Source organism: Bos indicus, chromosome 23 (genome assembly GCF_029378745.1).
Source record: "Bos indicus isolate NIAB-ARS_2022 breed Sahiwal x Tharparkar chromosome 23, NIAB-ARS_B.indTharparkar_mat_pri_1.0, whole genome shotgun sequence".
Taxonomy (NCBI): Eukaryota; Metazoa; Chordata; class Mammalia; order Artiodactyla; family Bovidae; genus Bos; species Bos indicus.
The window spans coordinates 23,437,435-23,451,500 of NC_091782.1; the positions used below are offsets into that span (position 1 = coordinate 23,437,435).

At 37.8% G+C, this 14,066-nt stretch overlaps 1 protein-coding gene across 3 annotated transcripts in view; it reads right to left on the minus strand.

The window, feature by feature from the left end:
• Positions 1-14,036, minus strand: part of MMUT (methylmalonyl-CoA mutase) — a 41,295-nt gene extending 27,259 nt beyond the window's left edge. Inside the window, exons 1-5 of one of the 3 annotated variants that reach the window (XM_019986008.2) lie at positions 13,880-14,036; positions 6,389-6,813; positions 5,186-5,553; positions 1,981-2,138; positions 1,067-1,238 (exon numbers count right to left, since the gene is read on the minus strand). In XM_019986008.2, the coding sequence (XP_019841567.1) occupies positions 1,067-1,238; positions 1,981-2,138; positions 5,186-5,553; positions 6,389-6,773 (1,083 nt within the window). In that variant the 5' untranslated portion in view covers positions 6,774-6,813; positions 13,880-14,036. Of the gene's footprint in view, positions 1-1,066; positions 1,239-1,980; positions 2,139-5,185; positions 5,554-6,388; positions 6,814-13,855 lie in introns of all 3 variants that reach the window. The other 2 variants (XM_019986010.2, XM_019986009.2) reach the window with 2 other exon arrangements.
• Positions 14,037-14,066: the final 30 nt, after the last annotated feature.

Below are 14,066 nucleotides of genomic sequence, written 5' to 3' on the forward strand. Positions count from 1 at the left end.
GCAATGTAACTTTAAAGTTATAACTTATTTTTGATATATCAAAATAATTCAATATATTAAGAAAATGCATGTTAAAAAGATCACCACTATATAATTTTTTAATTAAGTGAAATGAAAATAGATTATCCAAGTGACAATAGTTTTTAAGTGGTTTATTTGCATGGATGCTTACTTAAACATATAACACATACATAAAAAGTATGTATAACACCAACTTTAATGAGGAAGTTTTGTGTTAAGAATTTTAATCATTAAAATTACTTAAGATGATATTAAATTATAACTGTACTTCTTCCTCATCATCACTTATTTTTTACTGTTAAAAAAGTAAAACACACAGCCATACAAGCTAAGATTTAAATGATTTTATATTGTTAACCACTAGAGGGAGCAAATTTTATTATAATTTGTATAAAACATTAAATATGCATTATGCTTCAGAAAAACTCAGAGAAGGCAATGGCACACCACTCCAGCACTCTTGCCTGGAAAATCCCATGAACGGAGGAGCCTGGTAGGCTGCAGTCCATGGGGTGATGAAGAGTTGGACACTACTGAGTGATTTCACTTTCACTTTCATGCATTGGAGAAGGAAATGGCAACCTACTCCAGTGTTCTTGCCTGGAGAATCCCAGGGACGGGGGAGCCTGGTGGGCTGCCGTCTATGGGGTCGCACAGAGTTGGACACGACTGAAACGACTTAGCAGCAGCAGCAGCATGATGTCTGCACAGGGAGGTGTCACCTTCTCAACTTTAGTCAGACACTTAACAAATTGTGACCAGTTTTTAGTTACTGCACTTTTTTTATTTAGCTAGCTGTGCTGGGTCTTATGGAGAAGGCAATGGCACCCCACTCCAGTATTCTTGCCTGGAAAATCATGGACAGAGGACCCTGGTAGGCTGCAGTCCATGGGGTTGCTAAGAGTTGGACACAACTGAGCGACTTCACTTTCACTTCAGAACAATTGTGATTTTCAAATATTAGCAGAAAAGTTCTTAAATGCATTTCTTGCCTAGGCCAAGTTGCTTAGAAGAAAATAAATGACTTCTTAAAATTCATACATACTTGCTCAGTAAGTGACCATCCTGACGTCTGACAATGTGCTCTTAGGAGAAGAGATTTAGAGTTTTTAGGCTGAAACATTTTCTCTATTAAGTGAGCCCAGAGTCTTCTCCCAGCTCTCATTTTTGCTATTTCCATATAAAAGTTCATTCCAATTCCCCAGAAGAAAGACAACCTAAAATAGTAATGTTAAGTCCAAAATCTGATTATAAAATGGAAAATAAAACTAAATGCATCACACAGACATACACAAAAGCTCAGATTTTAATTTCAAATAACTTAATTTGAATTAAAATCAAAGCATATATACTTCAATAACCTTAAACCTATAATAGAAGACTTGTCTTTTAAAAGAAAAAAGACAAATCTGTCTTGAAAATTATATTTACATTTTTGAATTATTTTTCAAAATGTGTCAGTTAATTATTTTCAGAATAGCAGAGAACGAAATTCCTCTAATTTACAAAGAAGTATGGCACCCCACTCCAGTACTTTTGCCTAGAAAATCCCATGGACGGACGAGCCTGGTAGGCTGCAGTCCATGGGGTCTCGAAGAGTAGGACACGACTGAGCGACTTCACTTTCACTTTTCACTTTCATGTACTGGAGAAGGCAATGGCACCCCGATCCAGTACTCTTGCCTGGAGAATCCCAGGGACGGGGAAGGCTGGTGGGCTGCTGTCTATGGGGTCACACAGAGTCGGACACGACTGAAGCGACTTAGCAGCAGCAGCAGCATGGTCAAGCTTAACTCTGCATTTTATTAATAATTATAAAGACTACTGGCTTATTCCCTAAAAGAATCTGGTATATTTATACACACAAATTCATTTTATCAATATATTTTGCTATACACTCATAAAATAGTCCTATAAACTTTTTAACGTTGAGGTAATATTTGAGTTTAATTTACTCACCTTGGTGCAAATTCATCAATGGTCAAGCCAGCTTGGAGTCCAGTTCTGCAGTACTCCAAACCATCTGCTATAGTATAGGCCAGTTCCAGAATGGCATCAGCCCCTGCTTCCTGCATATGGTATCCACTAATTGAAATTGAATTAAATTTTGGCATGTGCTATATAAAATAATAAAAAACACAACTTTAAATAAAAATATAAAAAAGGTTCTATTAAATTTATTTTGTATGAGACAATACTACTTGAAAATGATGTTCAATTCAGATATAATATTAACTGAAAATATTTAATGTTTAGTTACATTCATTTTTCAATTTAAATGGCTCATCCAATGAACCACAAAGGACTACATGTACCTGTTTTATTTCCTAGTGAAAAGGAATCATCAACCATTGATCAGCACCAAAAGTTAAACATTGAATTAGTTGGCTGAGATTAGGAATGTAACCTTTGGCTCAAGAACTGAATGATAACATCTTTAATTAGAAATTGATGCCTCTGACCTCATATGAGGTCCTAAGACTTCAAGTCTTTGGGCATATGTGCTGAAGATGTATAAATTTAATTATTGTTAACTAGTTATTAATTATCCGAACATGAATAAGTACACAGTGGGGGGAAAAAAGAAAACGATTCAGTGCTAGTACTGTATGTGAAAACTAAACAGGAAAAACGCATGACTTAAAATTCAAAGATTTCAGTTTGATTTACTATGACATTTAATGCTTAGGATATCTCAGACAGGTTCCTTCTATCACAATCACTAATCCACTATTCCCCTAAAATGTCATGTTAGATAGGGTACATATCACACAGGACCTGCAGAACCAAAAAAAAAAACAAAAACTATTATCCTTCCAAGAATTAATCAAAAATAAATAATAAATACTAAATCACAGACACTCATTACAGTGGGTTCAGAATATGAACTCAAGTCAGAGTACTCAAATTCTAGTCATATCACTTAACTAGCCAGGGGACTGTAAGCTAGTTTCTCAACCTTGTTATCCTGTGCCTTCCCAAAGTATAAAACAGATATCATAATTCTACCTTTCTCATGGAGTTGTAGGATTAAAAGAAATGACTCACCAAAACCACTTAGTATTATGCCTATATATAAAGTATTGAAAAAAAAGTTAGTTGTTGGTATGGTATGGATTATCTGTATTTTATACTTGCAAATACTTTTTATAACCAACAGCTCTTGAAAAAACGTTCATCACAAAGTAATAAGGGGACTGAATTACATGGCCTTGACAGACTACTTGAGTATACTTAGAGTTACAAAGAAAGCAGCAAGGAAACCAACAGGTGCTTCCCTACTGAGAGCAGTTTAATAGAATTTCTTTAAGAATAACAGAAATATTAGAATACCGGAATAGTATTCAGTCTTAAAAAGGAAGCAAATTCTGACACAAGCTACAATGTAGATGAACCTGAAGGACAGTATGCTAAGTGAAATAAGCCAGACACAAAAAGATACTCTATGATTCCACTTACAAGTACAAACAGAAAGTAGAATGGTATTTGCCAGGGGCCGAAGGGAGGGCAGAATGGAAAGTATTTAACAGACAGAGATTCACTTTTGCAAGATGAAAACAATCCTGGAGATAGATGATGGTGATGGTTACACAACAAAGTGAATGGAGTTAAAGCCACTGAATGGTTTATTTGGAAATGACTCAGATGGTAAATTTTATGTTATATGTGTCTTGCCACAAGTAAATTTTTTTAAAGGAATAACATAAAAGTTTACAAAGTACTTCAATATAACATATTTCATCAATATCTGAAACTAGCACATTTATCACTTACATGAAGAATTATATAAAGCAATCTTGAACTTGCAGGTGACATTAGAATCTTTCACAAGGTTAAAAGTCCAAGTCCATGATAGCAGATTGCTACTATCTACCCCAAGAACCATTCTCCACTTTCCTCTTGTATATGAACCATGCAGTCAGAGTGCCAATGTGTTCTACATTTCCAATCTCCTCTCTGTGTGTCCACTGAGATGTAAATAGAAGTTTGGTTTTTTCCTTCTGGAAGTTCACCTTTAACCAGAGGGGTGGAGTCCCTCTCCTCAAACAAAGTCCACCTCCCTACTTCCTTAATCATGAGTTGGCACACTAAAAATAGAGGAGAAAGCCAAATGAAAGGATACAGGAATCCTTATGGCTGTGGAGCTTCCATATAACCAAGACCTTGACAGCCTACCTTCCAACTTCTCTTAGATGAAAGAGAACTTCTCTTAGTATCTTCATTTACTTAAAGGTACTACTATTTGTGTGTGTGTTTGTCATATACTGCTCAACTAAATCCTCCTATGCATGTCTGTGAAATTGAAAAAGGTGATAGGCATGTATAATTCTAAACAATTCACATGGGCAGATGGAATCTATGAAAAAAAAAACAAAATGGAAAAGTGTAAAGGCTAAATATCAAATGAGAGTAGGCAATACTAGCAAGGGTACTGAGAGAATGGCAATTATAAGAAGTAAAGAGATTTAAATAAAAAACATTTGATGACATAATAATTTGCCCTTTACTGTGAAATAATGGTCTAATTTTAAGGTAGATAAGAAAAGAGCACTGTCACCAAAAAGTAAAGTGTGAATGACGGGGGAAAGTATAAATGAATTACTTAGAAGAAATGAAGCTTTATGTTTCCCTGTGGAAGGATTGCTGCTAATATAGAAATACTATAAGAACCTTCTTTTCCTACCACTCTGGGGAAAATGAACCTACTTCAGGGGTGAAATATTAGGGATCTTATTGTGGTTGCAGATACAAGTGATATCTTCTAATCCCGTTTTCTTGCAGAAACAAAGTTGCTATTTTGATTCTCATCTATCTGACACCAGTGTCTATTCACAATTCTGAAATCTGGAGAGAAATAAAGAAGTGTAAATAATGAGCCCTCCCTGATTCTAACAATTATCAGAGAATAAAAATTTTAACAATAAAGAAACTACAATAAAGGCCTACTGTTCAGACTCCTATAGGTAATGACAGACCATAAAACTAGTACATTAAAGACTAAAAAATAAAAACTAACAATATACATACAAACACAAATCCCACATCCTGACTATACTATAACTACTACTCAGACTCAATTACCAAATTCAAATTAGGTTATGGCATTTTATAAAAATTCCTACATTCTAAGAACTATAGTAAAACCTATAATAACAAAGGATACCTTTGCTGTATATTGGAAGATGTCAGCAATAATTTTCATGGATGGTTCTGGAGGAAAAATATAAGTATTTCTGACCATAAATTCCTTTAGTATATCATTTTGGATTGTACCAGTAAGTTTCTCTTTAGGTACGCCTTGCTCTTCTCCAGTTACTATAAAAGTTGCAAGAACTGGAATAACTGCTCCATTCATGGTCATGGAAACTGACATTTTTTCTAAAGGAATTCCATCAAAAAGAATTTTGGTGTCTTCCACAGTGTCAATAGCAACTCCAGCCATTCCAACATCACCACGAACTCGAGGGTTGTCTGAATCATAGCCACGATGTGTTGCCAGATCAAAGGCAACTGATAATCCTTGTTGACCAGCTAAATATATAAGGAAAAATAAGGTAGGATTAAACAGTCTGGCATCAAAGTAAACTGATTTTAACACTACTAAAAGTCCTGACTCATCTCATCACAGTCTACTTTGATAATAAACAATCTTTATGCTCAAAACAAACTTACATAAAGAGACTTTAGCTCCTAAGAGTCTGTTGTTTCCCATGTACTAAAAAACACACAAAGTGAATTCCAGACTTCACTATAATAAAGAATAGAAGGAATAAAACAGATTGATCTCATGTCCATCTGAGGATTTTTTTATCTTAACAATTCGTGATAGAAATATTTTTAAGATTCATGGGAAGATATGGCTGTTTATATACAGTTAACATTATTTAGTACTTGTATGCTCATTTAGTTTTGCTCTTGTCTTGGCCGTTGAAACTTAATGGGAAATAGAATTATAAAAACCACTCAAAAAACTAAAATCTGTACCACATTATTTGTTTATTCCTTTCTTTGGTCATCTCATAAACCATTTTCCCCTCCCACTCCTATCCTGACAGTTTTAATTAAAAGCTTTTCAAAGGCAAAGCCAATGTCTCAGAATTTTCTTCATATAACTTCACCTAATTCCTTTTATACAACGTGCATTTAGGTATTGTTTTCTTTCAAGAATTGAGCACTTTATTCCGGGTTATCTATTTTTTTGACCATGTAAATTGAAAAACATTTTTTCTTTGAGAGTATAGCCTTGACCTCTAGATTATAAAGTGATTATTAGCTCTATAGAGATTAACTAGCCTCCCTCCAAAAAGCCAAGATGAGGAAGTGTTATGTTTGACCATAAATACTACGTCTCAAATTAAAATCTCACCCTTGATATTGTCCTTATAGAACTTGTTGCTCTCTTCCACAGTACTGAAACCAGCATACTGGCGGATGGTCCAGGGCCTGAAAGTGTACATGGTGGGATACGGTCCGCGTGTGAACGGCTTCATGCCTGGAAGTTCTTCAGGGAAGTCCTTGGTATCCCGGCTGGAATATAAGGGCTTTATGGAGATCCCCTCTGGGGTGTGCCATATTAGTTCTTCTGGGTTTTTGCCTTTCAACTGCTTTTTAGCCAGGGCAGCCCATTCTGGATGAAGGGGCTGTTGCTGATGCAGAAGTCGTTGCCAGATAAGCCTGGAGCCTGATGACCCTTTCAGCTGCCTCAGGTGATTAGGTGAAAGCAAAAAAAGCCGAGTCTTAGCCCTCAACATGATGGAACATGGAACACGCCAAACAAGAACAAGAACTGACCTAGAAAAAGAAGCACAGTGCATATGTATTTGCAAGACTGGCAAAACAGGAGCTTACTGGTGAGAAAGAAAAAGAGAAAAAAGAGTATATGAGTATGATTTCATCTCTTCTCCTTTTCTGTTCCCTACACGTAATATTTTATAACTTTGGTCCCTCATGTCCACAACTACTATCATTGTTCTGGTCTAGTCCTCTTCCTCAAGAGCCTCTCCGGTGGTTGTGTTGACCAGGCTTAGGCCCCTCTCATCCATTCTGCACACTGACACCAATGCAGAGATGATCATGTCACACTTCTCTGAACATTTTCCAAAGATTTTCCATCATGTAGAGGATGCAGCATAGCCTCCTAATTAATTTTTCACTCAGAAGGTTTTTATTTAACATCTATATTATGACAGACATTGTACTGGATGCTGGAGAAAAAAGGGGTGAATAAAACAGACATTTAAGCCCCCTATGCCCTGATCCCTGCTTATCTTTCAGAATTACCTCTGCCTTTGACCCACTCCAGTACTCTTGCCTAGAAAATTCCATGGATGGAGGAGCCTGGTGGGCTACAGTCCATGGGGTCACAAAGAGTCAGACACAACTGAGTGACTTCACTTCACTTCTTTGACCTCTACACATTTTGTTTTCTAGAATTTCTGGATTACCTACAGTGCCCTGCATGTGTCAAAGTTCCGTGACTTGCCCCTGCTCTTCCATTGACCTAGAATGCACTACTTTGGCTAAGGCATAACCTCTGGTATGCAGGGCTTTCTATGTGACAGGTACTGTTTAAGGACTTCATGTAGAGCAGCAATTTTAATCCTCAAAACACCACCAAGAAATAGGAATTTATACTAATATTATCCCCATTTTACAGATGAGGAAACTCAGGCACAGAAGAGCTAGTATTTAATCCTGGAAAGCAAAGTATTTGACTAATACATTCACAGCCTGTCCTTGAAACTACAAGCTGGATTAAATGGCCTCTTCAGTATTCCATACCACAGAGCTCTGTTTCCCTCTTTATAAATCTACCATCTCCCACAGTTCAATAGATTAGAACACTGCTTTTTATGTTCATATAAGATATAGTTCTATGTTTTGTTTCATACAAAATATATGTATATAAAATTTCATATATATATATATATTCTCTTCTATTCCATAAACTGATCTAATATCAGAGCTATATATTCCTGATAATTACCCAGAGTCTTACACTACATAACTAAGTCCAATTTCATCATTTTACAGACGTAGAAATTAAAGTCCAAAGAAATACAGAAATAAAGTAGCTTATCAAAATTCCATACAGAAAAGCAGTACTGAAATTTCTGAATTATTTAATGCTTATCAGAGTCATACAGTCTCAACATGCAGAGCCTAGTATTTAAAAGGATTTTGAGTGGAAATTTTTATTAATATATTCATGATTCCCTACAATACATAAAACAAGTAAAGTGAGTTCAAAATTCTATTTTCCATACCATTTTTCATCTATCAATTTAGTGAATTTTAAACAAAAATAGGAATACCCAACATTTGTTAGGGAATTATAAAACAAAAAGGAATCCAATTGGTGGGAGTATTAACTGAGATAAACTATGTAAAAAAGCAAATTGGTAACATGCACAATCTCTGAATGATCATGCCATTCCACTGAGGATCATTACTCCTGGGAAAATTATTAGACAAAATACACATTCCCTAGTGGTTTTACTTATAGTTAGGAAAACTAAGAAACATTATCAATGAAGAAATAAATAAATTCAGTATTTAAAAATTATAGAATTTTATGTAGCTGTAAAAATATGTTTAGGAATTGGGCAAAACTAATCTTTGATGTCAGAAGAGTGGTTATGTGTGGTGACTAGTTAAGACAGGAAGAAAGAAAGGAGCTCTAGGGTGATGGTCTTGATCTGAATTCCTATTACATAGATGTGTTCAGTTTGTGGAAATTCATCAAATTTTACAAATATGATACGTGCATTTACCTATAAGTATATTATACATAACATATTATACATAAGTTAAAATGTAAAATGTTATGCATAGTGTCTTTAAAAAGGAGATAGGCTCAAGAAGCATTAAAAGATGTGTCCTAGGTAAAAATTGCAAATACAACAAAAACAATTCCTATTTTTTTAAACTAGTATGCCTTTTATTCTATTAAACTCATGGGATCCTAGACCTCCATCTTCTTCTGAGCCATAAACTACAGGTACTAGCTTAAAAGGCCGATGAGAAGAAATAACTTATAACTGAACTACTAGGGTAGTAATGTTATAAAAAGTAATCTAATAAAATGGATAAAAAACAAGCTCCTACTGTATAGCATGTGGGACTATATTCAATATTCTGTGATAAACCATAATGAAAAGAACATGAAAAAATGTACATATATGTATAACTGAGAGGCTTCACTGTACAGCAGTAATTAACACTCAGGGTAACTCTAGTGGTAAAAAATCTGCCTGCCAATGCGGGAGACACAGAAATGTGGGTTTGATCCCTGGAGAAGGAAATGGAACCCACTCCAGTATTCTTGTCTGGGAAATCCCATGGACAGAGGAGCCTAGTGGGCAACAGTCCATGGCATCCCAAATAGTAGGATATGACTGAGCACACATGCAGAGTACACAGTAATTAACATAACATTGTAATTCAACTATACTTCAATAAAAAATACATTTTTAAAAAAGTAATCTGAAAACTGCCTGAGAGTACGTTGCAGAAGATAATATCACAATCATTTCATGCAAAGTGCAGGTTCAGTTCAGTCGCTTAGTCGTGTCCAACTCTTTGCGACCCCATGGACTACAGCACTCCAGGACTCCCTGTCCATCACCAACTCCCAGAGTTTACTCAAACTCATGTCCATTGAGTCAGTGATGCCATCCAATCTCATCCTCTGTCGTCTCCTTCTCCTCTGGCCTTCAATCTTTCCCAGCATCAGGGTCTCTTCAAATGAGTCAGTTCTTCGCAACAGGTGGCCAAAGTATTGAAATTTCAGATTCAGCATCAGTCCTTCCAATGAATATTCAGGACTGATTTCCCTTAGGATGGACTGGTTGGATCTCCTTGTTGTCCAAGGGACTCTCAAGAGTCTTCTCCAACACCACAGTTCAAAAGCATCAATTCTTCGATGCTCAGCTTTCTTTATAGTCCAACTCTCACATCCATACATGACTACTGGAAAAACCATTGCTTTGACTAGACAGACCTTTGTTGGCAAAGTAATGTCTTGCTTTTTAAAAGCTGTCTAGGTTGGTCATAACTTTTCTTCCAAGGAGCAAGCGTCTCTAAATTTCATGGCTGAAGTCACCATCTGCAGTGATTTTGGAGCCCAAAAAAATAAAGTCTGTCACTGTTTCCACTGTTGCCCCATCTATTTGTCATGAAGTGATGGGACTGAATGCCATGATCTTAGTTTTCTGAATGTTGAGCTTTAAGCCAACTTTTTCACTCTTCTCTTCCACTTTCATCAAGAGGCTCTTTAGTTCTTCTTCACTTTCTGCCTTAAGGGTGATATCATCTGCATATCTGTGGTTATTGATATTTCTCCCAGCAATCTTGATTCCAGCTTGTACTTCTTCCAGCCCAGTGTTTCTCATGATGTATTCTGCATATAAGTTAAATAAGCAGGGTGACAATATACAGCATCGACATACTCCTTTCCTGATTTGGAACCAGTCTGTTGTCCTATGTCCAGTTCTAACTGTTACTTCCTGACCTGCATATAGATTACTCAGGAGGCAGATCAGGTGGTCTGGTATTCCCATCTCTTGAAGAATTGTCCACCGTTTGTTGTGATCCACACAGTTAAAGGCTTTGGCATAGTCAATAAAGCAGAGGCAGATGTTTTTCTGGAACTCTCTTGCTTTTTCGATGATCCAGTGGATGTTGGCAATTTGATACCTGGCTCCTCTGCCTTTTCTCAATCCAGCTTGAATATATGGAAGTTCACAGTTCACATACTAAAGCCTGGCTTGGAGAATTTTGAGCATTACTTTGCATGCATGTGAGATGAGTGCAATTGTGCAGTAGTTTGAGCATTCTTTGGCATTGCCTTTCTTTGGGATTGGAATGAAAACTGACCTTTTCCAGTCCTGTGGCCACTGCTGAGTTTTCCAAATTTGCTGGCATATTGAGTGCAGCACTTTCACAGCATCATCTTTCAGGATTGGAATAGCTCAACTGGAATTCCATCACCTCCACTAGCTTTGTTCGTAGTGATGCTTTCTAAGGCCCACTTGACTTCACATTCCTGGATGTCTGGCTCTAAGTGAGTGATCACACCATTGTGGTTATCTGGGTCAAGAAGATCTGTTTTGTGTAGTTCTGTGTATTCTTGCCACCTCTTCTTAATATCTTCTGCTTCTGTTAGGTCCCTACCATTTCTGTCCTTTATTGTGCCCACCTTTGCATGAAATGTTTCCTTGGTATCTCTAATTTTCTTGAAGAGATCTCTAGTCTTTCCCATTCTATTGTTTTCCTCTATTTCTTTGCATTGATCACTTGAGGAAGGCTTTCTTATCTCTCCTTGCTATTCTTTGGAACTCTGCATTCAAATGAGTATATCTTTCCTTTTCTCCTTTGCCTTTAGCTTCTCTTCTTTTCATAGCTGTTTGTAAGCCCTCCTCAGACAACCATTTTGCATTTTTGCATTTCTTTTTTGGGGAGATGGTCTTGATCACTGTCTCCTGCACAATGTCACAAACCTCCGAACCTCCGGCCATAGTCCTTCAGGCAACTCTTTGTCTATCAGATCTAATCCCTTGAATCTATTTGTTACTTCCACTGTAAGGGATTTGATTTAGGTCATACCTGAATGGTCTAATGGTTTTCCCTACTTTCTTCAATTTAACTCTGAATTTGGCAATAAGGAGTTCATGATTTGAGCTACAGTCAGCTCCCGGTCTTGTTTTTGCTGACTGTATAGAGCTTCTCCATCTTTGGCTGCAAAGAATATAATCAACCTAATTTCAGTGTTGACCATCTGGTGATGTCCATGTGTAGAGTCATCCCTTATATTGTTGGAAGAGGGTGTTTGCTATGACCAGTGCGTTCTCTTGGCAAAACTCTGTTAGCCTTTGCCCTGCTTCATTCTGTACTCCAGGGCCAAATTTGCCCGTTACTCCAGGTATTTCTTGACTTCCTACTTTTGCATTCCAGTTCCCTATAATGAAAAGGACATCTTTTGGGGGTGTTAGTTCTAGAAGGTCTTATAGGTCTTCATAGAACCGTTCAGCTTCACCTTCTTCAGCTTATTGGTTGGAGCATAGACTTGGATCACTGTGATACTGAATGGTTTGCCTTGGAAACAAATAACAGATCATTCTGTCGTTTTTGAGATTGCATCCAAGTACTGAATTTCAGACTCTTTTGTTGACGATGATGGCTACTCCATTTCTTCTAAGGGATTCTTGCCCACAGTAGTAGATACAGTGGTCATCTGAGTTAAATTCACCCATTCCAGTCCATTTTAGTTCGCTGATTCCTAAAATGTTGATGTTCACTCTTGCCATCTCCTTTTTGACCACTTCCAATTTACAACCAGTCCATCCTAAAGGAAATCAGTCCTGGGTGTTCATTGGAAGGACTAATGCTAAAGCTGAAACTCCAATACGTTGGCCACCTCATGCGAAGAGTTGACTCATTGGAAAAGACCTTGATGCTAGGAAAGATTGAAGGCGGAAGGAGAAGGGGACAACAGAGGATGAGATGGCTGGATGGCATCACCGACTTGATGGACACGAGTTTGAGTAAACTCCGGGAGTTGGTGATGGACAGGGAGGCCTGGCATGCTGCAATTCATGGGGTCACAAGGAGTCGGACACGACTGAGTGGCTGAACCGAACAGAGATGAATTTACCTTGATTCATGGACCTAACATTCCAGGTTTCTATGCAATATTGCTCTTTACACTGTTGCAGGTAGAGCTTTACAAAATGCAGGTAGGGCTTTCCTAAACCTGGATAAATGATAGGAAACAGCCCTATGTAGGTGAGTTCCTGAAAATCGCATGGCAAATTGGTAAAGACTGGAAATAGACATCATTTTTAGATAAGAACACAACTTTGGCTGATGGAAACAGGATTTCTGAAATTTTCTCAAAAGATCCATCAACAGACACTTTAAGCAACCAAAGAAATAATATGCAAAGCAAATATAATAAGTTACAAGTGATTAAAATGTGTGAAAGAGCAACAGTGAAGCAACATTTGCCCTAATGATGAAGCAACATCTGCCACACCCTCAAAAAAATACGGGTAAAACACCTACATACAGTTCTGAATCAAATCCCTTTCAAATTTGTTTACACGGGATTCTACTTTAACAGCTAGCCGCCTCCAATGTTCGGCCAACTTAGGTGAGAGAGGACAACACAGAGCATGCAAATTAAATTTAGTATCAGCATAAATAAGTCTTTAAACATAAAATACTGGGAGAAAAATCAACAAGTGACTTAAAATTTAACACACACAAATATATTACTCAGAGTTTGGTGCGTATAAAAGATTGCTCTCTTTCCAGATAAAAACGAGAACAAGTTAGCAATTTACACTTTCGTGTACGTTTAGACCTGTCTTTCCACTTCTCCCCATCACCTACATCTGTACACTGAAAGAAACTTCCAATTCCGCCACCTCTCACAAAAAAAAAAAAAAAAAAAAAAAAACCCTCACAACCACCGCGGCCTCGAAGGAGGCAGCTCTGGAGAGAGCATATCCCTCTAGAACCCTATAATCGCTCTCTGCCCAGAGGAACTCCGGGGTTCCTGGGTAACCAGGGAAGACGGCAATATGGCCTCTGGGACATTAAAAGCACCTTCTTTTCTGCAGTACCTCCGAACTTTCACGGACCTCACTGAAAGAGAGAGGACAGTGGAGCATCTAAACCTAAGAAGAGGGTAGAGCAGCGTGGGATCCCTTCTCAGCAGTAAAGAAGGAGGAAGTTGGGAGTTGGGAAGAGAGAAAGGACAACTTTCTCCGGGGACAACTAAGGGTGGGGAGGAGCCTGAAAAATGGAGGGATCTGAAAGGCAGACGTGCCTCAAGGTGCACGGTCTTACTCACGGGTCGGCCTGTCTCAGACCGAAGCCTTGGAAGAAGACGGCTGGACCTAGGCACCCCGAGCTCTGCAAATCAAAAGTCCCCAAAGCAGGGTCCAGGACCAAGCAAGTGCAAAGGCCAACGGGATGGGATGGGATGGGGGCGTCGGCCGACCGCCCTCTTTCCAACCAATCCCGTCACGCTCTCGTGG